This window comes from Oenanthe melanoleuca, chromosome 12, assembly GCF_029582105.1.
Source record: "Oenanthe melanoleuca isolate GR-GAL-2019-014 chromosome 12, OMel1.0, whole genome shotgun sequence".
Classification (NCBI taxonomy): domain Eukaryota; kingdom Metazoa; phylum Chordata; class Aves; order Passeriformes; family Muscicapidae; genus Oenanthe; species Oenanthe melanoleuca.
Window position 1 is genome coordinate 5,080,853 of NC_079346.1, and position 27,715 is coordinate 5,108,567.

General features: G+C 37.9%; 1 protein-coding gene across 1 annotated transcript in view; it reads left to right on the top strand.

The window, feature by feature from the left end:
- SUCLG2 (succinate-CoA ligase GDP-forming subunit beta) overlaps window positions 1–27,715 on the top strand; it is a 108,679-nt gene that overhangs the window by 31,231 nt on the left and 49,733 nt on the right. Inside the window, exons 3-7 of the mRNA XM_056501561.1 lie at window positions 17,889–17,988; window positions 18,117–18,207; window positions 24,033–24,185; window positions 25,144–25,233; window positions 27,605–27,701. Of these exons, the coding sequence (XP_056357536.1) occupies window positions 17,889–17,988; window positions 18,117–18,207; window positions 24,033–24,185; window positions 25,144–25,233; window positions 27,605–27,701 (531 nt within the window). The remainder of the gene's footprint in view (window positions 1–17,888; window positions 17,989–18,116; window positions 18,208–24,032; window positions 24,186–25,143; window positions 25,234–27,604; window positions 27,702–27,715) is intronic.

Here is a 27,715-nt window from a genome sequence, read left to right on the forward strand (position 1 = left end):
GGATTCATAGGAGGGACCATTGGGATGGTGCTTAGGTCACACACTTGTCATTTAAATGGCAGCCTGGCTGAACCTACACACTCAGCTGCCTGGGGTTATAAAACTGGTTACAGATGTGATCTGCTGCTGCTGACAAGTTCCACACACATTTGATCCATGGTCCTGCCTGTCTGAAGCTGAGAAGGTGCTGAACAGCACCATGCATGAAGAATGTGACCATTTGAGATCTACTCACCTCTTGTGTCAGTCCCTTTGTGTTCAACACAGGTTCAAGACACTTAAATCAGCTGCACATTCTCCTTTGCAAAAAAAGTTGGTGTTGATTCCAAGTTTACATCTTTACCCAGAAAAGTTCAGTTTATATGTGAGTAATTGAGAAAGCTTCAAGTTTCACTGTTTGATATGACTGCTCACTCATTGTGGTGTTTAGACTGTGCAATTTCATTAAAATATGTAGAGTTCAATTTCTAAGCATAATATCTGCCTTCAAAATCCCCACAGAGCTCAACTTGCAGGAAGCCTAAATGAAACAGCTTTGCTGGTTTCCACATCACGTTGAGATACATCCTTTCCTGCAAATGCTGATTGCCAAACCAAAAGCTAATGCCTCTCTCTTGCTTTTATATTCATTTTTCTAGGCTAATTTAATGTTATGAAACCTGTAAAACATGAAGTTTAGTGTATATAGTTATATCTCTGCTGCTGAGATGGTGATTGGAGCTCAAGAGACAAATGCCAAGCTGTCAGAACTGGGGGGGAGCATGTTTGTATTCCCTCAAAGGACTGGGAAGGGGCTGGTGTGTGAGAAAGGCATGAAGGCTTCTAATTCAGCAGGGCAGTGCTATCAATAATTGAGACTTGTGCCATGTGGATGTGTGTACTGCTCTCTCTTTAACCAGCTGCAGAGTTGTATTCAACCCTATTGAATACTGGTTGGTTTTCTTATGTACCCTCCCTGCTCTTCCCAAGGTGTAAAAGCTGATCATGTATTTTAAGGAGAATCACACATTGCATTCCTGGGGTTTCAGCTTTCAGTGGTTGGCCTCACTGCAGTCCTTTGGGTTATAATTACACAGAATTTGCTGTGCTGTCCAGCAAACTGCTCTGAACAGAGTCCTGTGTGACTGTCAGGTGATGAATTGATTCAAGTTAAATGTTTGGGCAAAACTGTGGAACCCTTCCAAGTTCACATGAAAAAACAGATTAAAAAGACTGGAGTAGTCAAGGGAAGCACTGGGAACTTGTGCTTCTCAGTGGGCATTTGTGTGTCCTCAGCTTCCCTGTGAGGTTCAAGAGCAGGTCAGCAGTTTGCAAGCTCAGATTTCTTCAAGGCCTTAATAAGAATTTGTATAAATAACTCATGAAATGTGTGGTCCAGGAGTAGCAACAGTACCTGCAGGTGGTGTTGGGAAATGTTGGTTTCTGCTAATATCAACACATGATTCTGAAATACAAATTGTGACAGCAATCAAATAAATTAATTAGTAAATTCAATAATTTTGGTCTCACAGTGGGTTTAAATGTCTCTGATATCTAATGTCCCTACTACTCACTGTATGCAGTAAACTCAGGGGAGCATGGGCCAGTGGGAAGAAAAAGCCCATTTTAAAAGAGTGAGGAAGAAGGAGCCATCAAAACAAATATCATATTCCTCTCAAAAAAGAGCTCAAATGAAGAACAGCCCTAGACCAGAATGAAACTGTCCAGCTTTGGACCCAGAAGTGCAATGGAAGGATGAGCCTAACACCAGGAAAAGAGGTAGAAATTAGGAAATAGTTGTGTAACAATTTTAACTGCACTGTATAGAGATTTTTTCCCCCCATATGAGCATTTATTCCTGTTCTGTAATAAGTAAATCTGGAATTTAAAAAAAAAGGCAACTATACTGTTGAGATCATGGGTATATTTACAATATATTCTTGTCTTTATATGTGTCTAAATATGTAAATTGTGCTTTCTCTTTGCGCATAAACAAGGTTCTGAGTGTAACATTGCCTGTGGCTCAGGTTTGTGCAGACACCTAACAAGTGTGACCTGAAGCTCAGCTTTTGTACCTCTGCAAGGTTCCTGAGGTGTGTGTGCTTCTCTGCAGGAGGCAGTATTTGGATTTTTAAACACCTTCCCCCTTTTTTTCTTATGAATCCAAAGTCAGTACACTAAGACTACTCCCCACCTGGAAATATTTTTTACAAGAACAAAAAGACAGTTTCTTTTGTATATAAAGAAAAAAATAGGCTTATGTGCAGGATGGAAGGATCTTAAATAAAACATTGTCCTTTTTCTACCGTAGTTCAACTGGGAAAATCAATTTCTGGTTCCTCAACTACAAAGAAAGATCAAAAGGAAAAACTGACAATCCAAACAAAGGGCAAGGTGATGTGGGCTGCTTGCACTCCTGTTCCCTGGTGTGCTTCATACAGGCACTTTTCCAAGCAGAATATATTTACAGAAGCATCAAGGGTATTTTTTTTGTATCTCCAAATCAACGATGTGGTGACTAAAAGTGACCTGAATATAAAAGTAAAAAAAACCCTCTACTTTATATTGCAATTTGTGGAGTTCTTTGGTTCTAATTTAGGCAACAGTTCTCAAATGTGTCAGATTCCTCAAAACATACTTATATTTTAAAGAATTGTCATTGGTTTTACTTCACTAGAACTGCCCAAAGCCAGTATTTTTTTTTAGCATGTTATGTAATGCAAGAGAGAAAATATTTTTATTCTTGCTTAAATGCCAACCAGATGCATATTTAAATCTTCATATGAAAACTAATTTCAGTCAGTGTGGAGGGAAACTTTATGGAGATTGGCTTTCCTGCTTTGTATTGATTTCTGTTTATATCTTCAATAAATAAAACATGATTTATTGTTATAAGCTCATATTTACAAGAGGAGATGAAAGTGACAGCAGGAAAAACAGAAAGGAGGAGTGTGAAAACTCTTTAAAACACACAAATGAAAGAGCACCCCAAACTGCAAAACAGCTTGAAGAGCTTTTATGAAGTGTACATTTATCTTTTGCATAAATATAAAACATTGAAAATAGTTATAAAAGTATTTGATTTTAAAGTATTTTCACTTCTTGGAGAGAATTATTGTTTAGAGATCAATTTTGTGGCCATATTAAATGTTAATTTAATGGATGTTATAAGTACAAAATAAACAGGCTGCATCTGACTCAAGGCACGTCTTTACAGGAAAATATTTTTCTCTGTATGTTGTGTATCATTGTGTTGGGTCTTTACCCATGCAGGCAGAATGCATTTACATTTGGGACTCTGTGTTTGGCGTGTCTTGGCATGGTAGGGATGCAAATAACTATGTACAGAATGCTCATTTCAAATACAGATGGTCCCAAGTTTCAAAAGCAGCAACTGTAGCTGGCAGCTCTGGGACTTTCAGGAGTGTTTGCAGGGAAAGGCATTTGAAAAAAAGAACTTTTAGACAGTGCCTCCAGATGATTGGCACAAATGACCAGTGATTTATAAACCTTAGCCTATGATTCTTTTCCTCCAGCACTGATTAGCTCCAAAACCTTCCCATCCTCTGATGTGTCCAAGGAAAGTTTTGAAAGCAAATCATTGATTTAAAGCCTTAAATTTGTGTGCCTGTGTAATAGCTTTGTAAGGCTGATGCCAGTACTGCATAATCAATAAAAATAGGCCTGTATGTTTGATCTGTGTGGATTTTGAGGCACTTCAAACTTCCAGCTTGTTTATTGTGCAGTTAAATCTTAATTTGTGGAGACAAAGTGCTCTGAATTAGGTGAGCGGTTAAGAAGCCGTGTAGGAAAATGATGATGATAGTAATGAAATGTACCTGATTTTGTAACTGTGCTCATTTGCAAGATTTTTCTTTCTTTGTCTATTCATTAATTAATTGTGTAACAGGAGAGTTCCTGGGAGGTGCTGACAGAAAGCTGGCAGCTCCCCCTGCTCAGTCTGCAGTGCCATGGAAGTGCCACTGTGGTCCTTTATCACTTCACTTAGACAGGAGAGCAGAGCTTGGCTGTGGTGATGCTGAAAGTAATGCACTCTTCATTTTCACTTTCATTCGTGTCCTGCTTCTCCTTTCATTAGTGTGGGGCAGCTGAGAGCTTTATGAAGAGCTCATTGCATGGAGCACAGGTGGCTGGCAGGGCTGGCCAAGGTCAGAGCCTGGGATGTTCTTGTTCTCTCCATCAACACCTCTGCTCTGCTCTCTGCAGAGCTGCCTGGACAGAGCTCTGAACCATCCCACTCCTGGGGGAAATGACTCCATTTCACACCAGCATTCCTGCCCACCCCTGACACTCCTCTCCTCCTGCTGCCAGGTCCCTTGTCCCCTGCAGTTTTCCTGGGTTACAAGCCCAGTGACAGTGCTTTGCCCTGAGAGTGGGGGACTTTGTGCCTTGTTCTGTCTCTGGCTTGGCTCTGGGGTTTCCACACTGCCCTGGAGGGTGGAGCATTTCATTTTACTCAGGCCATTATTCTGTAACATGCTGGGTTTTGTTTCAATCTCTTTGCCTCCTCATGTTGCCTCTCACTGTTTCCTGCAGTGAAAATTCAGTAAATTGTTGATATTTCAGCCTTTCTACAGGCTGCAAGTGAGTAGGACCTACCCTCAATTTAGTTGCTGCTGCTTCAAAATTTTTTTAACAAATGCAGACTTGGTTCTGCAGAAATCAGCTAAGATGATGTCAGGAAAGCATTTCAGTGTTAGTCAATTGAAAGAAAAGACATGATTTTATTTGTTCAGTTTCAGATCACTGATAATAAAGTAAGAGAAAATTATTATGTGCATTATCAGATTTAATTTCTCATATATCCAGAACACTTGGCTTTAAAATTCTAGTCCAGAGGCTTTGCATCCTATTTACTTTGAAGAAAAATCTATTAATATCACAACAGATACTTTTGTGATTAATTTGAAAAAGTCTTTCCTTCTGACACAAAGGAATTTGTACAGACAAAGAAGAAAAAAATAGATTGTGTTAAGAAGCACACAAGAAGGAAATAGGGAATGGTTTAGATTCATGTAGGTTTGTTTAGGACATACGCTAGAGATAATCTGTCTTAGGGGAAAACATAGGAAAACTATGAGTGTGGTTGATAATTACTGCAATATCCTCATCACTCTGGGATAAATAAATGATTCTACACCAAGATGGATAACTTTACTGGTACTATTCTGTAAAGGTAAAATGCTGTTTTTCAGTATTTGTTAAGAGTTAAAACAATAAGCTTTATAATGCCCCTTTAACCTCCTATTAATTAAAATTTGGTTTTTCTATGAAAAAAAACATTTTTTATTTTTATTGTGGAATTGTTAAAATTCAACCACTGGGATTTGCTTGCGCTTTCTTCCTTGGGACTGCACTAGCAACCAAAAGTGTTATGGGTTCTGTCTTAGCCCTATAAGGAAATTAATTAATATATAAATATATTTTTATATATATTATATATATGCATACATGTATGACAAAAACTCTGCCTACCAGCTTGACTTCCAGCAGTGGACAGCAGTAAAAGCAGTTATCCCAGGTGCTGCTAAGGAAATGTCTCCCTTTACAGATATTTTATTAGAACAACCATTCTGATGATGCAGGTAGTTTTTTATTTCCATTTTACAGAAAGAGACTTTAAGAGTTTATGTAACTTCAGGTACTCTGATGGGACTCTCAGGCCAAATTGCTCTCCAATCAGCACACACAAGATGTAATAAAGGGCAGGGAAGAAGAAGGTGGCTGTTCTGGAGTCATTTAGAGGAGCAGCTTGCACTGATTTGGAGTGGGCTGGTTTTTCAGCTGCTGTGCTGGGTACTGGGAATTCTTAGTGCCTGTAAAATGACAAGGTAATTTACATTATTGGGAGCCTGTAATGAGCTGCCAGGCTCCCAGTCCAGTCTCCAACCCATGGATTTCATTTCTCTGACTGGCAGAACTCTGCCAGGTACTTCTGGCTGGGCAGGAACCATCCTGTTAGCAAATCCATGGAGTGGGTAAAAGTGAAAAACATCAGAATCACAAGTTGTGCTACACAATTCATACAAGCTGTTGTTGTGAAGTTCCACTTCTAGAAGAAAAATCTTAATTGTGATCTTTGAGGCATGCACTGTGATTAATTAACCTCCAGTGGCTTGCATGGACCAGAAGTGTGTGAATGGGAAAAAGGCTGAGGAAGTGTTTGGAGCATCTTAGACATGCAGACATTCCAAATCATAATTTCCTTTATATCATTTCAACCATATGTATTTTTATGGGCTTTTTTTAGTGCCTAAAAATCAGAAAATAACTTTTAATTGTTGTTTATGAAGCACCATATGGCTGTCTGTAATTTTGGCTTCTTGTGGAATGAGGAAAATGAAATTAATAGGAAATCACACTCAGAAATCTATTATTAAGTTAATGGAGCTAACAGCTTGTCCAGTGTCCTCATATAGATCATGTTGTAGCTGCATATAATAAAAAGTGAGTCCTTATAAGACCACAGAGAAAATGAAGTGCAGAGAGAGGCATGTGTTGGTACTGGGCATGGTCATGAATGGCTCAGCTAACTGGTGAAAATCAAGTGTACAACATGAATTTTGGAAGTTGCTTTACCATGTGTTTGAAATAGTTAATATTTTCTTCTAGGTGGTTTATGAATTAAAGGTTCATCTCAGGATAAAAATGTCCCATTTTTTATTTTCATTTTTCAAGTAGAAACTTGTTTGGTCCACCCAACTAAGTTGTTCAAAGTTCTGTGCTTTTTTTTGTGGCTTAACATTCAATAAGTAAGGGGAACACTTGAAACCTAATTTTTTTCTCTCTTAACCTGTCCTAATAGGCAGTGAGTTTTCAGAGCTGAAACTGTAAAGTTTGCATTATCTTGCTTCCACCAAACATTCACAATTGAAGACTCTTAATACAATGGTGTGAAAAAAGAATATATCACAGGATGAACATCTATAAAAATTACCAAGCTATGAAAAGCACAGCAGGAGTTTTTTCTCCCCCCCTTATCTGGAACATTCCCTAAATTACCTTTCTTCAGTATTTTTGAAAAGTGTCTGCAGATGATGTGATTCTAAGAAAAATATCACAGAACAAAAAAGAAATCTAGAAAAAATATGTTGTTTTTTGGTTTTGTTTTTTTTTTTTTTTTCTTAGAAGGCTAATTAATATTGGCAGGGATGCACTGTTAGGGATGGGTTTATGTTGAATGTCTTGGCTATATGTGTAAGAAGGAATTGTATAAGTTGGGTAATTTTATAAAGCTGTAAAAAGAACATTGTTCAGGTGATACAGATATGAAACTATGTTCCAAACAATATTTTTTTGGCATTGAATCTAAATTAACCAGTGTATCGTTGATCAGTGAGATGGTCTTTTTAGGTAGTAATTAACTCTGAAATATTGAATTAGATATTAAAGATTCTTATAATACGTCTGCTCTTAACCTTTTTCCAGTATCAGATTATTTTGGCAATTGCTTCTACCTCACATCTGTGATGAGTAAACAAAAACAAGAGGAGGATGGTAGTGCATCCCTTGTTACTTGGGCTCAGTGATTACTGGTGTTATCTGACATTAAGTTATAAACACAGGTGCTTACCACACCTGAAACTACACCTGTCTACAGCAGTTAATATTTACCAATTGCCAGAGGACTAAAATTTTTCTTTTAATACTGCTTAATGCAGTGGGATTTTTTGATGCAATTAGAAGCTAGATACCATGAAATCTAACAACAGTGTAGGAAAATATCTCCAGGAGTAAATATGGTTGCTGTTTTGGTTGCAGTGTTTCTGTTTTAAATAGGTATCTCTCAATTCATTTTTGTATTCCATTGTCTCCTGCATTCTTTAAACCTTTATGTGGTGAGTTTTCCCTGTCTGGTTCATACTTGGATAACTCTGTTTCTAGATCTGGAGCTCTGGAAATGAATGAGCTTTTGCCCAGTGTCTCCACTCAGTTAACCTCCACTTGAAAAGGTGGAAACATTAAAACCAACTCTATTCCTTCTTCCTGGATTTTCTTTTCACTCTGGGTAAAATTCATTGCTACTCCAGATGGCCACAGCCATACCTGTTCATCATTTTAATCCCACTTTTATCTGCAAAATAACTTGAATTTCACATTTGTGCAATCCTTCAGCATCTCAGTTACTGGATTTTCCTTCTCCAACCAGATTTTACACCTGATGTCAGGTGTCTGTTAGAAGCTGTGCTGGGAAAATTCTTTCTGTAAATTGAGAAAGTGTTTCATTGTGGAGTCTGATTTCCTTCTTCAAATAGAAAATACTTCAGTAAATGATGCTACATCTCAGTGGTCAATACTGAGATCTTAAAAATGTCCTCTTTTAAGTATGTGATTTCTGTGAGTAGTGAAGAAGGTTGGGAAGGTGGTGGTGGTGGTCACTGGCTGTGGGGAGAGGAAAGTCAGGTATTTTGGTTTAGTTTTGGCAGGGGGTGGCAATCAGTGTTACTTCAAAATCAAGGCAAGGAATCAAGGGCATATGTAGAATAACAGCTCCAAAGTAATACTTTTCAACTTTCTGTCTTGAGCACTACTGAGGCAGACATAAATTCTTCAAAGTGATAATTTTCCCATCCAGATGTTTCCCAGATAATGACCAGTCTAGCATGATTCTCTTCAGAGGCTCAATAAATTATTTCAGCAATGCATTGAAAACTTTGTACTTAATTCCACTGAATAAGTTGGATAATGAATCAGTCTACCAGAGGACATTTCAATCCTACTGGGCTTGGCTCAGATCAGAATACTGCCAGATTTGCTATTCTTTTGTATGTTTCTAGTTTTGGATGTGGATTGATTTATTTATGGTCTAAACCAGCAAAATATGTGGTATCTGATGCTGCCCTACACAATGAAACAAAAGTTAAGGGATATGAGGGTAAGAGCTTTAGTAGAATTGTATAACAAGAACTGTCTCTGGGAGAGAAATTATAATTTTGCTAAAAATGTAGATTTTCAGCTGAAAGCTGTTCAGTATTTTCACTGCTTTGGGTAAAAATGCAAACTGTAGAAGAGATTTAGGTTTGGAGCTTCATTAAGAAGTTCTTCATGAAATGTGTCAAAGCCCCACTGAGGGAAATATTTATGCAGGCACCCAAATGCCAAGCTGGCATCAGTGTGTGCTTAGAATGAAGCAGATAAATACCTGTTTGATGGGAGCATCTGTATTGTGTCACTGTAAATTGTTGTAGAGAGGAGAAATGGCCACTGTGGTGGTGATTAAAGAAGTGAGGTGCCTTGAAGTGATGCAGTGCATGCACATTGGTACCTGTCAGGTCACTTTGTCCTGTTTTAACAAGCAGCAAGGGATGAAGAAAGCCTTTGAAGGAATTTGGTCCTGGCCTAGTATTGGCAGCCTTGCAGAAACTGGGTCTAAAGTTGATGCACACTGAGATATCTCCCTCTCACTTTCGAAGGCTTTGGTTGCCCAGCCTCCACATAGAGCCTCCACTCTATGTTTCTTTAAGCTTTGGCTTCCATTTTAATGCTGATTTTTAAGGATCCTGCTGGGCACAGCAGGCCTGTATGGAAAGGTTGTGCTTAGCAAAGGGTTAATCATCAAATCTCTACTTGAACAGGGTTCACCTGTCACATTATGGATTTGCTAACCCTTCTTAAGTAGTGGTGGTAACACTGCAGTTGTCTTTACTCTCTGCATATTTTCATATAGGAAAGAGAATAAATTTAGATTTTGTATCAGGAAAAAATTCCTTACTTTTAGAGAGGTGATGCACTGGAACAAGTTGCCCAGAGCAGCTGTGGCTGCCCCATCCCTGGAAGTGTCCAAGGCCAGGCTGGACAGGGCTTGGAGCAGCCTGGGACAGTGGGAGGTGTTGGAATGAGATGGGCTTTAAGGTCCCTGCCGAGCCAAATCATGTGATTACACAGTTCATATTAACTTGCTTTGTTACCATGTGAACTCCCTGGTTTTTTGCTTAGGTTTTTTTATTTCATGCTCCATTTTTGAGAATATCTCCAACTACAACAACTCCTTTATGATTAAAAGTGAAGTGTGAAAAAAACTAATATATGTGCCTCGGTTTTTATGTATTCTACACTACAGACAATTTTTTTTCTAAATCATCTCTGCAGTTCAATAATGGATAAAAGAATTAGAATCAGTGAGAGAAGGCTTTGTATATTTTGTGCCTTCCATATAATCAGAAAGAATGAAATTTTGAACACGTTCCAGGAAAGCAGGTGTGTGTATTGTTGCAGCAAGGGGCGAGAACAGCGTTTGTTCCTAATGGCTGCTTGACTTCAACACTACAGATTGCATAAAGCCTGTTCCCTGAACTGCATTAAAACAAATCATGTTATGGTATTCAGTCAAGAATTTAGGGCACAGTTGATCTGCCTGAGTTTGCTAACTTTAAAATATATTTTACTGGGGGGGTGTGGGGGGGAAGGTTAGCATGTTATTTTAGCAAGGAAAACTTGAAATCCTTGTAAGCTTTGAAAGGTAAAGATGCAAAGAAAACTGTCAGCAGATTAATTTCACTATTTTTTCCATAGTTTAGGGAAATGGGAAGGATAGAGAGAAATGTCTTAATAAGAATCTGTTAAAACTGACAGATTTTTTAATTACTGTTTTAGAAATCAAGTTCTTGTGATTTATTAATGTATTTTATACTTACAAGGAAAGCAGGTCTACTAAAGCACATGATTTTGCATCCCCAGGTTTCTCTGCTTAACAGAGTACCCTGAGAAGCTTCCATGGTGGTATTGTCATAGGTATTGTGACTAACACAGAAGGAAAAGTCTGCTTGCTTTTGCAGACTCTTAAAATGAAATCATCTGAAGAGGAGAAAAATAATATTGGCTTTGGCATAATATAAAGAGTATTTTGAAGTCTAAAAGTAGCAAGAATGGACCTGTTTGGTATAATGATGGAAGAACCCCGGATCCCTTTGCATGGATTTTTCTATTTTTGTTCAGTATTTACTATTTATGTGCTGCAGGATGCCAGAGTGACTCTGCAGGTTACAGGAATTGCCTTTCTCTGCTTTGCCCATAGAATGGATGTTGCTTTAGAGCTGGCAGAAAGAGTTTTTTCTCTCTTGTCAGTGAACTTCAGTGCTCTTCCACAAAAGGACAAACTTGTTCCTTTCCTCATTGAGTTTCAAAGCACGTTTCTGCTCTCAAGTTTGTAAGCAAATGTGAAAATAGCCATTTTTCTAAGCCCTTTGTCTATTACAGAGGAAATTTATGTAAAAAATAATGAGAAGTTAGGTTGAAAAAAGAAGCTGTTAAAGGCTGAAAAATATCAGAAATAAGATATCCCATGGAGTTTTAAACAAGCACATACAATGAACACTTTCAATATGAGAACTGTTTCTTTGGATCCCTGCCTTAATGTGCATATTTTTCCATGCATTATAGTGGTGCTGCTGGATCTAGTGAGACTGTTTGCTGGATAAGTAATTTATCAGGTTTAACTTAAATGTAGGATGTGTGAATATTTGATTACTTTTACTCTGAGAAGGTTTAAGACTGCAATATTTAGAGTGAGCTTTAGCTTAGCTGATTTTATCTAGCCTTAAAATTTTTATCACTGGTGAAGTGTGTAGTAATGGCTGTGAAAGCAATTAATAATAGTAGTGACAGAATCAAGAGGCTGACTAATTTATCATTATAGATTTTAATGAGGCTTATAATCTAGCAATAGATATACAATATATTCAAAAGTATGGAATTATAAAAAGGATGATTTATTTAACTTTAATTCTAAACTAGTCTGCAAACCAAAGGTTGTAGAAAGTAAGCATGGAAGAACATAATTCTTTTTGGTGTTATGGAGCAGAAGGATGAAAATAACAGAGGAAGAGAGTTTAAATTAAAATTAAAGGGAGGGAAAATCGTTGTTTATCTTCATCCAAAAGGCCTTTAAGCACAACAATAGTTTTGTAGATGTGGGAGGTATCTTGTGGACAGCTTCTTTTTCATCTCAATCTGCTCCCTCAGCAGAGTGTGGGATCTGCCTCAGATGCTGCATCCCTGCAGCTCTCAGAGGATGGGCAGCAGTGGAAGTGGCAGCAATACCTGGGAAAAGCTGTCTCAGATTTCAGACCAAGTTGGTGTAAAGAGACCCAAAAGTGAAAAGGAGCAACGTTAAGATTCAGTGTTCAATGTGGAAACTAAGCTTTACTGCAGTTTTTCTATTATTGTATTATGGTTGTTATGGATTTACTTATTGCTTTTATTCTTCTTTCCTTGCTGGAGTCATCTACAGAATGTTTCTGGCCTGGAGTGTTGCTTAAAGGTAATAAGTGTCTGACAGGATCTTGCCTGAGCAGTGTAAGAGGGTGACTGAAATTTGGAAAATTAATTATAGCCAGTCCCACCCAAAGGGAAGTTGGAAACTCAGGTGGTAGGGGTAGCATGAAAACAAGAAAGAAGCAACAGTAATGAAACAGGACAGATGAGAGCCCAAAAGTAGGTTTCCTTACTGCTGGATCAGCTAGATGTGAGTGGTAAAACCCAAAACCAATCCAAACTGGACCCTTTTAAAGCTTCTAAGGGGAACCCTTGGTTTTGGAAGAAAGGCTCTGAGATGCAGTTTGGGAGAGATTATTTAAAACCTGTACAGGACACTTGAGCATTTGTGGGTTTGCCTGAACATTGGTGAGGAAACAAGTAGGAATGGCATGTAGGTGTTCTGGGGTTTGTTGGTATATTTATAATTCTTGTGTTATCCAAAATAAGGAGTAATTGCTGTCAGAAAATGTCTGTAATGTCTGCCTTGTTTTCCTCAAAGCAAAACTATTAAGCAGAGTGGGGGGAAACCCCTTGCTTTGGGAAAGGAAGCACTGAATTTACTCCAGTTTTTAGGATAACAGTGTTAAGCATAAGTGCTTGGGAGATGGAATTAGTCATCCAGTGAGATTCCCAGCATGTCCTTCATGGAATAATATTCTAGACAACCATGAAAGAGATATGGACTAAAGCCTGGATAGTGAAAGCAAAGTTGAAGTTGCACATGTCCAAACAAAGAAGTGATTTGTCTCAGAGCAGTATTACCAGGTAAATACATCTTTAGGTTACCCTCTGCCTCTTTATATAGGGGTGGAGAGTTTGGAGCTGGTTGCAGATTCCTGTAACTCATCTGGCTCTTTTGGGATTTAGGGAGAAGGAAGCACTCCACAAATTCTGCTCATCAAGCACAATTTAATTGTTGCATATAGGTAAAACCTTATAAAAGAAAAGACTTACAAAATCAGGCCTTGCTCAGCTGAACTAACAGGTAGCCTATTGAGTTCCCATGAGAAGTAAATTTTAAGAATAAAAATCAGTTTGCATAACAATCTATTCTTGTGAGAAAAACAGGTTGCACCTGCAAAAACAAGAATTTCATCCCATGAGAATCCACAAAGAAAAAGTGTAAACACCTGTGTAAAGAGAGAGTCTTAGCACATACACACACCTTCTAAGCAATGAACTGAGTGGCAAAAAGGTTCCTAACAGCTGGAGTTAAACATGATGTCTTTGAAAATGGTATAAAAATGGGCTGGAACATTAAAGTGGGGCTTTTGCCACTGGGACCTGGAAGTGTTGTGCCCATAGTTATTGACTGCTGTTGTTATAATTCATTATTTTACCTAGAGGAGGGTGGCCAGCAAGCTCTTGAAGCCAGTGACTCTGCAGTGGGCTGGGTCCTCTGTGCCTCTTGGCCCCCAAAGCTCCTGTGTGTTTGCATACTCAGTGTTGGGTCAGTGAGGAGGCAGGGCTGCTGCAAAACCTGGATTGGGCATGTCCTGACTTTGTGCAGCCCCTGTGACAGTGGGTTACTCTCATCTGCTTTGCAATGTGGCTGAGCTCATTCTGAGAGATCAGGGCATGTTCCAGAGACATTTTGCTGCTGCTGCAGCACTTACAGTGGAGTCAGGGGTTTGCAGTGAACCCTTCTGTGCTCAGCTGCCTTACACTGGGGTAAAATACACTGATGGAGTAGTGGAACAGGTTCTGCATTTTTAAAGGAGGTGCAGACAATAATTAATTTACACAGAGCCCCTGCAGATAGAGAAGCCAGACCACTGGAAGTTGCATAGTGAGACAGAAATTTGATTAGGAATTCATGTGAGACCTCCTCCCTTTGTTCCAAGCTCTAATTCTGTGGTGTGGGAGGTCTTGTCAAAGAGTCCTGAGCTCCCTCTGGTAGAAAGGCTTTTGTTCATAAACAGGGGAGTGTGTGAGACCTGTTCCCCTGCAGCCCTACATCGTGTGTTCTTTACAGCAGTTTATTTTTTATAAGCTACACCGCATTTTAATGTAATTGTTAACATGCCTAATTTGCAGCCACACAGTCGTATCAATAATAATGGAAAGTTGTTCACAGGTAATAAATTAGCATAGCATATAACCAGCAGAGCTCTGCTTCTCAGTATATTGTTCCATGATCAAGAATTCAGTAGTTAAATATACACAGCAGTGGGCTGAGAACAAGCTGTTCATTTTTGCTGCAAGCAGTACCAGTGGACCAGAGTAATCATAGCTCCCAAAAGCAGGACTGATTTTATTGATTTTAAATAGGCTTTCATTATAGCACTGAGCTTATTCCAATTGCAAGGAGTATCACTGCTGTTTGTATTCACAGTGCTGACTGAGGGAAGGAGAGGTTTTGTTGGATCTGTGTAGAGGCTGTTTGTCCCTCAGTGTTCTGTTCTGCCCTGCTGAAACACCTGAATTTATTACCAAAAATAAGTACTGAAGGCTTTTTTTCCTGTGGTTAAAGTTTTTTAGAAATGTAGAGCCAGACACAGTTCTGAAATTTTGAATTCTGAGTATTTTTCTGAGGAGTAAAGGTCTTGCTTATTTACTGGCATCTGACATAGGGACCAGCTGTATTTGGGTTCCGTTTTTTTAAAGGATTCTTTAGAAATTCTGGAATCACTTTGCTTGGAAATGATTGCTAAGACCACCAAGTCCAGCCATTTAACCTAACACTGCCAGGTCTAGCACTTAAACACCACACCTGCACCTCTCTCTTCTTCCACAGATTAATGTAAAAAAGGCAAATACAAGAGCTGCTCAGTCTGAGATATTAATGTATTCAGGTTATAATTAGTTAAGAACACATTCTGTTACCAGCAATGTGTCATTAATCTGCACGGAGCAGTTTGCAGCTATTTGTGCCTAAATTAGTGACACTTAAAAGCTGACAGGTTTTTGTATTGTTTCTAATGATAAAATTATAAATCTGTGACTAAAAATCCACATATGCACACTTAAGGAGCAGGCAGGTTTGTTATTTGGTTTTCTTTGGAGTTTTTGTGTTTGTTTTTGTGTTTTAATTTACACAAGTCTGGTCAGTCAGTGCCCATGCACAGAAGTTGGTTGAAGCCTTAATGCTGTTGAAAATGTACTGTAGTTTATGGTGGTGTAAAGGAATGTTCTTTGTGATAGATTTTCTTCAAATCTTTTATGTGTGACTACACAGTCCTGCTTAAACATTTTATCCCGTGTTACTAGAACACTTTGGAAGGGTATTAATAGAAATTAGTTACACCTTTCTGAATTTAATGGGTTTAATAGTAGCTTTATTTACCTTTTTATATATTCTTTTTTCCTTAAACTTACAGGTGAAGGTGAATTACTTCAAATATTCCAGCTAATCCCACATTTTTGTTTTGGCATAGCCTTTCATAGTATAATTTAGGAATTCAGGCAGGAACAAACAAAAACTTTGAGCATTTCTAGAAATAAACTCTTTAAATAAGATGTGGTGACATTAAGTAGTGAATCAACTTGCTGAGTACTGAATGATCAAGCCTAGTTACTGTAAAATAAGATCTGGATGGTTTATTTCATTTTACAGAGTTTGGGCAAATAATTGTGGAATTAAATTGCTTCCTGTTGGTTTCCTGCAGGGCATGAAGAATCTGCTACTGTGAGTTGCTGCATTGATTAGTTCTTCAGGTCTAATCTTTACATGGCTGTGCTCACTTTTGTGTCTGTTTGTTTATGGGTTTGATAGTTGCTTTTCTGAAGTTACTGAATTGCCTTGATAGTCCTCTAGTGGATTATAAAAATGTAGCCATTAATTCCTTTCTCTAACTTCATTTGTTGGAGCCCAGTGGAGATAATTGGTGCTCCTGGAATGTGTTTGTTGGGAATGAGGGTGATGATCACTCCCAGAACTGCTACCACCCATCACTGGCAATCAAAGCTCCCATTGTTGGGATGCTTGGAAGCTAAAATTGATTTAATTAAATGCTTACAGCATCTATTAACAGTACCACAGATTCTTTATCACAGCAGTCACTGTGATTTTTGGAGTTTGCTTCTGCAGGTTGAAAAGTGATTTATAGTTTTAATTCATCTTAATTTGTGTGCTTAGGAAACATTTGATATAAAACTTTTTGTTGCATTTAAATTTCCTTGTTATCTGCCCTGCAGTGGCATGAGTAATAGGGAGCCTAGAACAGGAATATATTGGAATGCATGAAATATTTTCAGAGAATGCTTTTAAAGTTCAGAGAGATATATGTCAAATGTTACTGAATGGATAAGCATGTGGAGAGATTTTAGCCTCAAGAAGCTTGGAAATTAAACGTTTCTTAATACAGTATCTGTGTTAAAAATAATTAATGATAATATTAATAGTAACTAATACTATCACATCTACTGTGGTAAAGTACAATACCTGTGTTAAATAGAATATTTGTTTAATGATATTTATTCTATTCTAAGGTTCAACTTTTTTTTGTGGCTTCTGAAATTTATTATGCAGGACTTTGAAATGATGCTGTGTCACAGCTTGCCTGTGCCAAAAATTGCTGCACTTCTAAACTTACATTTAATAATCTGTAAAATGTTTTTAAAGCCTAGAAAGCCTCTGTGTGTTTGAATGAAAGTATCTGTATCCTCTGTGCCAATTAAACAGTGAATTTGTCAACTTAATAACAAATTTTCATGTTTTATTGATACTTAGATAAAAGGTTATTTTCCAAGGTGTGACCTAATCCAAGCACCACTGAAATCAGAGATTTCCACAGGCTGCAGGAGAGGGTGACAAGGAGCCTTTTCCAGGCACACTTAATGATCTGTTAATATTAGGATCTCAGACTTTGCAAAGCACGCAGCACTGTTATGATGAACGTGCAAAGTGACAGTAGTTGGTGTTAATAAACATCTTAAGGCACCTGGGAGCTGTTCAGGGTTCAGGAATTCGCTGTGATCTGGAGCTGCAGAGGTGATGAGTGATGGTTTGGTTCGGTGGGTTGTTTTCTTTTCCCCTCGTGTTTGATTCTGTAAGGATGTCAGGATTGCTTTTGTTTGGAATGTAGGACATGGTGCAATTGCTTTTGTCACTGTCTTGCTGCACTTTTGTGTTACTAAGAGACTGTTCTACTCAAATTGCCAAAGATCCAAGTGATGCCTCAGAGACAGATGAAATGTTTTCTCAGCTCCTGCCCTTGCTCTGCACTCACCTGCCCTTTGGAGACAGGGATTTCTTATTTAGGAACCACATCCTTGCATTTCCTTCCACGTGTTCAGAGCAAGGAATGGAATTTATTTCCCATGATGAGCATAGTTTTGTTGTGCATTCAAAACAAAATATGGTCTGATTTCTGTTTAAAGACCATGGCAGTGTGTCAGCCACGGAGCTGGCTGGTTGTGTGGTTTGTTGTGCATGTAGCACAGCATGGTTCTGATCTCTACAGTGACATTTATCCCTCTAATAAGCTGTGTCTCCCTTAACTTCCTTGAGCAATTCTTTTTTGGCAAGCTTTCTTTATAGAAATTATGAATTTACTCTTGTTTTATTGCTCACTAGTTATAAACAACTTCTTGTTGTTTTAAGAATCCAATCTGGAAATGCTTTTTGATCTCAGACTAACAAGCTCAATAATAGACAAACCACAGAATTGCATTGTGTTTTTCTTTTACAGAAGCAAAGGAAATTGTTCTGAAGGCACAGATTCTGGCTGGAGGGAGAGGCAAAGGTATTTTCAATAGTGGATTGAAGGGAGGAGTTCATCTAACTAAAGAGTAAGTACTTTGAATTGAAAAAAATATAAATAAATTGCTCCTTGTATAATATTTAGGCTGTTTACAGTAGCTATGGACTGTTTCTTTTAATATTTTTCAGTAAACTAACACTTTTCCTTTGTTTGTAGCCCTAAGACTGTTGAACAGCTTGCTAAACAGATGATTGGGTACAATCTGTCAACCAAGCAAACTCCAAAGGATGGTGTGACAGTTAAAAAGGTAAGATTTTGGCCTCTTGAAAGTTGAAAACTGTTCAGCTGCAATTTTGCATTAATAAGCTGGGATGTATGACAGATTTTTTTCAATCCTCCAATTCCTGATTGATTACATCTAATTGTTAAAAAAAACCAAAAATGTTGCTTCTTCAGTTTGTGTATACATTTTGTTCATCAATTTTGGCATACCCACTGATGGAAAAATAAATTGATTTCTGCAATGTATATTGAAGGGAATCCTTTTTCATAGGCTCATCTTCCATCAAATACATACTAAATGGTGATATAACTGCACTTTAGCATTAGCTGTACGTGCTTATTGACATTCTGCTGACAGAAAATAGATACATAGATACATAGGTTCCCTTTAGTAATAATATTATCTGTATTTCAGTCACCCTCTGGTCTGGGCAAGTGTTAAGAGAGTGACAGATGAATCACAGAATTGTTTGAGTTGAGAGGGATCTTTAAAATTCTTTCAGTCCAACCCCATGCAATGAGCAGGGGCATCTTCAATCAGATCAGGCTGTTCAGAGCCCCATCCAGCCTGTGCCAGTGCTTCATCACCCTCATTGTAAAAAAAATCTTTCTTATATCTAGTCAAAATCTGTATTCTTGAGTTTAGAACCACCTTGACCTTGACTGCAACAAGCCCTACTAAGGAGTTTGTCCCCAACTTTATTGTAAGCCCCCTTTAAGTATTGAAAGGTTTGTATGAGATTGTTTTCTCAACTGGAAAAAAAGTCTGAACAGTAGATTCTTTCTACTTGTTGCAGGTACAGACTAAAATATGTTCATGGTAGTGGTTGAGGTACCAAATGAACACGGGAGTTAATTTTCCAAGGATGGTGCTTTCTGCAAGGCACCAAGATTCACTTCAGCATAAATGATTTGCTCTGTATTGGCCTAAATAAGAGAAGCAAAGATTCAGCAAGATTCTCCTTCAAATTAGTAAAATTCTGTAAGTGAGGAAATCCTGGCAATTTCCTATCTGCTGTATCTGTTTTTATCTCTTGCTTTGTTTGACTGAGCAAGAATCCTCACACAGGTGAGCAGTCAAGAGCCACACTCTGTCTGATGCCAGGAAATAATTTGGCATGAGCTGTAGGAGCTGCAGTTCACATTTAATATCCTGTGCACAGCTTGGTGTATTAGCATAGAAGGGGAAGGAACACCTGTCTGGAAAGATCCTGCCTAATGAGGGCTGGAGGAAGGAGTTCAGGCAGTTCTTCTCTTGGGGAGCCAGGAGGGCAGATTACCATCACTCCTCAGGGCTGTTCTTGAAAAGAAATACTATATATTAACATAGGAAACTCAGTTTTACCATTAAGGCATGTCTGTCAGAGATCCTGCTAGTACTAAGGATGTAAGAAAGTTTATACCTTTTCCATATTAAGGCACTCTGCTTGGGAAAATTAAAATTGGTATTGTAAAAGCAGCTTTCTTTTCTAAGTTCTTTGTTTTTATTCTTTGGCCCTAGTTGGCCTGCCTGGAATACATCCATACAGAGTGCAAGCCTGTTCATCACTGACAGATTCAGTTCTGAAAAAGAAGCTATTAATTTTCTTTGAAATTGATAGAAATGGAAGAAAGGTATGGGTGTTGGGGTGTTTTTTACATAGGTTATTCAAATGATTTCTATTAGGATGACTTTTGTGCCATGTAGCTATAGAATATTTCACTTGTGGTTCCTTTCTCCCCCTCCACATGTTGTGTGAATGAACAGTGGGCAAGACTAAGCAGCTGGGGCAGAGGTGAAGTTTGAGGTGAAGTTTGCACTACTGAACTTCAGATATTTATTTTGGTGGTACAGGATTGTGTACAGCCATGAAAAACTGTGTATTTTTCCTTTGCTGTAGAGTTCCAGGGAAACTGGTATTTTAATGTTTATGCATGAAAAAACAATGTGATGCTTTTCACTGGGAGAAGCTGATAATCTGCTGTCATAGACTTTTATTCTGATTACAGAGTTGGCTTTTAAAAGTATGTTGGCTTTTAACTAGTATGTTTTATATTTTTTGATATTGAGTTCTTGATTCTTAATAATTAATGGTAAGAGCATACACTCTGCTTTAAATTAATTCACTTTGTAGCAGTTTGCCCAATGTTATGCTTATTAGGTAGTGAAGAAAGCATGTTTAAAATTATGCACTAGTTCATCAAAAAACTATTTCCTAGCAAAATTATGTATTTTTAAAAAGAATTTCTCATTTACAAAGTTAGCTCACATTGGGATCTTCAAGGTAGTTGGAGGAGCTGAGGAGCTTGGCTTTGTGGTGTCAGGGCTACAAAATCAAATACTGGCATTTTAATCAAGGGGCAAACTACAGGAATAGTATTAAACATACATTTAGATATGTCTGAGATATCATTTAATGCAGTGGGAACTTTTGAGTACTGAAAATGCGAGGCAGACTCTTTGGGCTTGCTAAGGGCAGTGAGGAAGATGAGAACAAATCCACTGGCATTTTTTGTTTTATTTCAAGGCATGTACTTTCTCTCATCATGTATGGAAGAGTTTGTGTTCTACAAGTACTTAAGGAAAATTGCATTTCAGGAAGAACATGCATGCTTGTAGGGTTTGTGCTTTTTAAACTTTTCAGTGTTGTGGAAAGTTTATGTGGTATAAAATAGTCCTATGTTTTAAAAAATTTAAGTAATAAACATTTTTCAGAAGGAAAAATAGATGTTATGTCACTTTCTGTGGAGCAATCAATGAGCTAGTGTCAAGTCAGGGAGTGGAAGTCACATACCTTTTACATGTATTTGTAAGGAAGGTATAAAAGGTAGAAATTTTCTACAATTAAAATAATTATGAAACAGAAAATGGTGATTTCAGCCTGTGCACCTGCTACAGAATTTAAAGTGTGTTTGTGCCTCTTCAGATTGATGTTTCTTAAATTAATAGCAATCTCTTCAATTCCCTTGTAACTTGGAACCTGTTCTGTGAGTTTACATAAAATCCTCTTATGGCAGTTTGGAATTTGGAGAGCCTGGCTATCTGTGGTGACAGTCTTCTCTTATCATGACAACCTGAGAATTCACTACCTGTGTTTTCTCTCCAAGCAATAGCAGAATGAACATTTTGCATATTTGATTCTGTTTTAAAAAAAGCTGTTACACTTACCCTCATGACATTAGATGTCTGACTTAAACTTTTAGGTCAGGATTTGTTACAGAGAAGGCAAGCTTGAAGTTGTCAGGAAGTTTTAATGAAAACTGATTTCCCCCCAGGACATTTTAAATATAAATATGATATGGTAAACAGATAATGATGTGTCATATTCTTTATCAAAAGCAAAACAGACAAAATGTGAGAAGAGTCAACAGTCTGTAGATTCAATTTCACTGTTCTTAACTGTTCATCAATGTGTTTGCATTAGCTCTGTTGTGTGAGTGATAGGTAGACCTAAATGATATTTAAAGACCTGGAACATCAATTTCCCTGGCTGTGCTCTGCATCAAACAGGGAGAGTGGTGAAGGAAAGTTACTTTGTTGGAAGAAATTAGAGATATTTCACAATCTGACAATTTTTGCTCTGAGGTTGCCTATGCAAAGCAGACTCTCAGTATTAAGACTGAAGTGTCTGATGATGTTAACATTGTTAATTAGCTACAGTGAAGACAATCACTCTGGCTGGAAGTCACAGTTGAAGATACCTGATTTAATGATGTTAGTTCCACCTGCTGTGCCTGCAAATGTATTCCTCAAAACTTGTTGAGTGTATTCCTATCCTAAGTCTGGCCCTGACCCTGAGCTCTGTCTAAAGCATCTGACTCACATTTTTCAGATACATTGATGCAGGATATCTAAGAAGGTGAAAACATGGATGCAGGTAAAAATAGTAGCAAATCAAGGATGCCTTCCCTACCCTTGCTTGTTAATTTGACAAATCTTGGCAGGTAGCCAAGCTGTGTCTCTGAAGTTGTCTTTTAGCATCCCTCTGTAGTAGACTAAAATAGGCAGATGCTTTTAAGTAGTACAGTAGTTTTCTGCATTCTTGTTTCTCTCCTTCACCCTGGCTTTCTTTGCTTTCCTTTTGAACAGTCACTTATTTGAACTATTCCTTTACATCCCCCTCTGTTGTGTGAATAAAGCGAGGTAAAAGTAGAAGGAAACAAAATTACTATAAAGCAAATTTCTTCCAAGTCAAAGACCATAAAGAAATTTCATATTTCCTTCAATTTTGAGAACTGGTGGCTTTATTTGATTCCTTGTTTCTTACTTTTTTTTATTTCTTCTTCTCTAAAACCTACTGCCTGGAAGAAAGTCCCTACATTCTTTCTTATGTACTCTGGAATAGGCTGTCAAAAATGTGACTTGGTGAAAGTATAGTGCATCATTCTTGTTTATAGTCCTTGAACTATGAAAACCCCAGGAATACTCATTTGATGGAGCACCTTGTGCCAGGTAGGCAGAGTTTTAAGGCTGCAGGTATAAAAATGCCTCTCGGATCTGCTGACTGAGAGGAGGAATTTCTCCTTGTGGTGTATTCAGTGATGGTCACTGTCTGCAGTCATTGTTCAAAACTGTCACTTCATAAACAGGCTGTGTTAGAAAGATGTTGACACTTAATCCTTCTGAATTATTTAATATTTGGAAGTGATTTTCCTGATTTCTACCACTTCCATTAAAAGAGGGGAAATAGTAGCTCTCTTAAGGAAAAGCATAATGCTAATTAAATTGCAGAGGTGCCTGCTTCACTTTCAGATTGAAAAGCAAGACTGTAGTGCAGAGCAGAACTAGTGTCTTTGCAGCTTTGATTATGTCATCTGTTATGATCACAGGCAACAATTATTAATAATCATATGCAGATCCTTTCCTAAAATTAAGAATGTTTTGGAAAATTTAGTTTTCTTATAGCAGAACAGTTGTGTAAAACTACTCAGTCTCTGAAATTGCTTCAATAGCTCTTGTTTAGCTATTGCAAAAATGGACAGTCCAGGTCAGGAGAGAGGTACAATCATTGTAATACCAAAATGGAAAAAACCTTGTCTTGTTTTTGAGAGGAAGAAGAAATTGCAGCAAAGAGTTTATATGGGCCAATTTCTGTCACTTTTAATGTATTACTTTTAGATTCCAAATGTGGGATTTAAATCATCTTTCTGTTTGTGCTGTGGTGTCTGTCAGATACTGGTATAAAATGGCTCTGTAGCTTATTGTAATAAATAGAAAGCAGTAGCTCTTTGGAAAAATAAATATCTGTGTTTCTAGGTAGTGCCAGTATCTGAAGGACACACACCTGCTTGACTCTCTAAACTGAAAGTAAAAAGCTGGATGGCAGAATTACCTGTAAACCCATTTTGTTAGGAAATGCTTGAGCAGAGCAAGAATTCAGTGCAGAGATTACAAGGGTTGGGTGACCTTTGGTCAGAACAAGAGAGAGAATTTAATCCTGAGGATTTGCTGATGAGGAAGAGCTGCATCCAAAAGCCACCATGCCAGTCCTCCTATCTGTGTGATCTGCACCCTGACTCAGGTCTTTCTGGGGACAAGAATTATTGTCTTGGCAATCAAGAATTACCCCAAATTATTGGGATAAAAAGGTAATACAGAGGTCTGCAGTATGGATACAGCAGCAGCTCTTGGAAAACCCCAGCACTGAGGTGTTCCTGGTTCACATTGCTGGCTGCATCCCCAGTGAGAGGAGCAGAAGTAGAGGAGTCTCTTAGTTAAGGAGAGAAAGGTCACAGGGTTGTAGTACTGTAGTAAAAGCAATGAAACCAATGTTTATTTTCAGGACAGCAGCTATCCAACTGCTGCATTTTAAGGCAAAGCAGAAGTCAGAACCATTGATGTTTTCTTTTCTTCCCTCTGCCCATTTCTAGGTGATGGTTGCAGAAGCACTGGATATTTCCAGGGAAACATACTTTGCAATTCTGATGGACAGAGCCTGCAATGGACCTGTCATGGTTGGCAGTCCACAGGGTGGTGTGGACATAGAAGAAGTTGCAGTAACAAGCCCAGAACTTATCTTTAAGGTATTGAAATAATGTTTTACAATAACAATTTTCCTTGCAGGTTATCCAGAAGAATATTTTCCCCCTTTCTCCTCCCATTTTTCCTTCTTTCATGTAAAAAGAAGACAGGAAGAACCATAAAAATAGTGTTTAATCAAATACAGGATCATACCTGTCATCTAGTAAATGAAGCATATTTAACATCTGATTTTACTAGAATTCTTCAATTAGGAAAAGATCTTAAATCTGGCTGTTATGTGCTATGTTAAACTTCATATCTGAAATGTTTTATGAGTTTCACTTTCAGGAAGGTACAAAGTTTTTTCACATGTGGGTTGGTGCCAATATATTTATTGCTTCTGTGGCTGTTTTTCTCTAATTGACAGAGTTGTTAATTATTTTTTTTGTACCTGCAAAGACTTTTACATCTGAAATACAACTGTTGTAATTACTTTCTTAATGATGACTACACTGAAGTATTTTTTAAGTTACTGTGGCAATATAATGAGCAGACAAGCTATTCAGCTGAGAAAATAATGGATACAATCAAGTATAATTATTAAAAAAATTGTAAAAATATTTAATGCACATTTAAAAATTATATAAACTTCACAGTGTTACTGGGCAGTGACACTCATTGCCTTGAAAATATTCCAGAATATGTCATAAAAATTAACAGACTAAATATTCGTCAATGCCATCTGTACAGTAATTAAAAGTGAAAACTGGTGTCACATTGTCTTGTCAGCGTGCCACCCTGAAGAATTATATATTTTTTGGAAGGACTGTTTCATAGTCAGTGTGGTAATTATAACATCCCCTATAGGCAGCTGCTATAGCCTCAGTCTCAGGGAGCCTTGGCAAACAGCCAGCCTTTAATTACTAATTTGCACATGTATACTAAGTGTTTTCCTTTTGAAGTTATAAACCTCCATTCTGATGGAATATTTAGTTGTATTTATGCATGTTACTGTTGCAGGAGGAAATAGATATTTTTGAAGGCATAAAGGATCGTCAGGCGTTGCAGATGGCAAAAAATCTGGGATTCCAAGGACCTTTGCAGCAGAAGGTAACTTGACTCCTCTCCCTGGGTTTAGGCTGAAGATTTTTTAGCCCAGTTCTGTGTTAAATGTTTTCCAAAAGGCCAAGTGTCCATTAAATCAGGATCATTTTTGACATTCTAAATACTAAATTGCACCTGTGTAATTGTCATTAGGCTTTAGCATTTTGAGTAAGCTCCTTCTAGTTTTAAAGTGGGAGTCCCTATTCTTTGAAGCAGTCAATGGCAACGTGCTGTCCCACCTTGTGGGATTCCTTTGCTTTCATTGGAATTCCACTGGAGCTCCATAAATGGCATGGGGAGAGCTGTTTTGGAAACTGGCCCTTAATATAGGGAGAAAGAGAAGTTTGTCTGGCTTTGTGTATAAAACCTTTTAAATTTTTTTGTTCTTCAACTGGAAAACAAAAATGTTATGTTTTCAGTATCTCTTTACTATAGGTATATATATTTTGTATATATATATTTGCCTTTATGCATCATTTTGGAGAAAAGAAAAGAGAGCTTATTTCAGCTGGTCTGGTTCTTTTCTGTAATATCAAACTGTCATTTTTGTAGAACTCCTTTATTTTTAATTCAGCAGTTTTAATTATTTTCTATCCTAACATGCAATTAACAAATGCATAATGATTAAGTTGATTAACACACATTTGAAGATTTAGCTGTATATCTAATGAGGAGGAATGATTATGTAGAACCTTTCAACCCTTGAAGAGTTCTGGTACTTAATTAACAGCAAATATGTATGGACTTTTAAACAACACATTTAAATAATGCTGCAGGAATGCATTTCTTTCCTCATGCTGGCAACTAAAAGGAATTTACTGAAGCATAAGGACATAGTTTTTATCCAGACAAATCCTAGTATTTACTTATACATTCTCTAGTTCTAGGCTGGGATTTTCTGCTTGGAGAGGCTCAGTACTTATAGACCCTGAGAAAAAGAAGAGTTGCCATTAAGCTGCCTGATTCAGAGAGGTGCTGAAAGAGGGAGCAGCCCTTAATAAAAGTGAAGTGATTCTGGTGCAATTGCAGCAGAGGACTGTGGCAGCAGCAGCTTTTCAGGTGGCCCAGAGCCAGTGTGGGGTTCATGGGGGGCTGCCTCCCCTGTATCACTGCTGAGAGCCTCACCCCTGTGCTCTTGGGGTGCTTTGTCAACCTGAGGGTTTGTGCCAAGGAAACTGCTGCACATTTAAAACTGATATTTTTTTAAAGTCAAATCCATTGAGAATGCTTCAACTGATAACTCTTGAGCAGGGAGGGCATCCTAAGCATTTGTGCTGCTTCCCAACTGTGACTCTTAAAAAATCTTGTCACAGAATCACAGAGTGGTTTGGGTTGGAAAGGACCTTAAAGAGCCTCCAGCTTCAACCACCCTGCCCTGGGCAGGGGCACCTTCCACTAGATCAGGTCACCCCAAGCCCCATCCTAGCCTTGAACACTTCCAGGAATGGAGACTCCACAACTTCCCTGGGCAAAACTGGCATTGGGGTTGAGTCTTTCCAGTTGTAATGTTTTCCTTTGTATGACTGACCTTGTAGGGGAAAGCTGACTTATGCTTTCTTTATTCTAATCCATTTTACTTATCAGGAGAGGTGCCAAGTATTTTTGGGTTGTGCACTTCAGTTTGCTGATCAGTAATGAGAGGAAAAAATTGAGTGCTTTCTTTATTAGTGCACTTCATGTGCAAACTTATTTCAGCTAATAGGTTCACAGTGTGTAATGAACCAAAGGGATTTTTTTAATACATGCTCATGTTGCAGTTTTTAAGTAGTTCTATTAGTGGGAAAAAGAACAAAAGACTTGGAAATTAGTAGTCAGTGGTGGTACTTTCAGGAATCAGGCATGGAATAGATGGTGAGGGGTAATAGGGAACAAGCTGTCTTGTAATGAGTGAACAAGCTTCAGATGTAAGTTCTTGAAGAAAATATTTCAGACTGATGTAAGAAGGAGAAATAGATATTTTTCCTGAAGTCACCAGAGAGCACAAACTACTTTGTGGTTTCTGACTTTAGACTGATTAACATGAATGCAACTCAGATCTTGGTGTACCAGAGAATACTTCATTATGCTGGTGCCTAACAGTCACTTCCCAGTTCAACTTGTCACAGTAACTGCACTGCCTATTTTGTAGAAAATCTCCAGTTCATGTAGTTTTTAAATGCACATTTACAAAATGCTACACAGTATCATAATGCTGTATTATAACAATGTAAGATACTATGTGAATATGGTTAAGAAAACAGAAATAAAAGCAGTAATTATCTAGAATTACTGTGCAATGTAATACATTAAAAATTATTGATAATGGTTTACCTTTGCCTTGAAAACATGAACTTCCATTTTTCTGTGTGGTAATTGTAAATCATTTGATCACATTTAGGCAGCAGATCAAATTAAGAAGCTGTATAATCTTTTCTTGAAAATTGATGCCACTCAGGTTGAAGTCAATCCCTTTGGTGAAACTCCAGAAGGGCAAGGTAAGAAGTTGAAG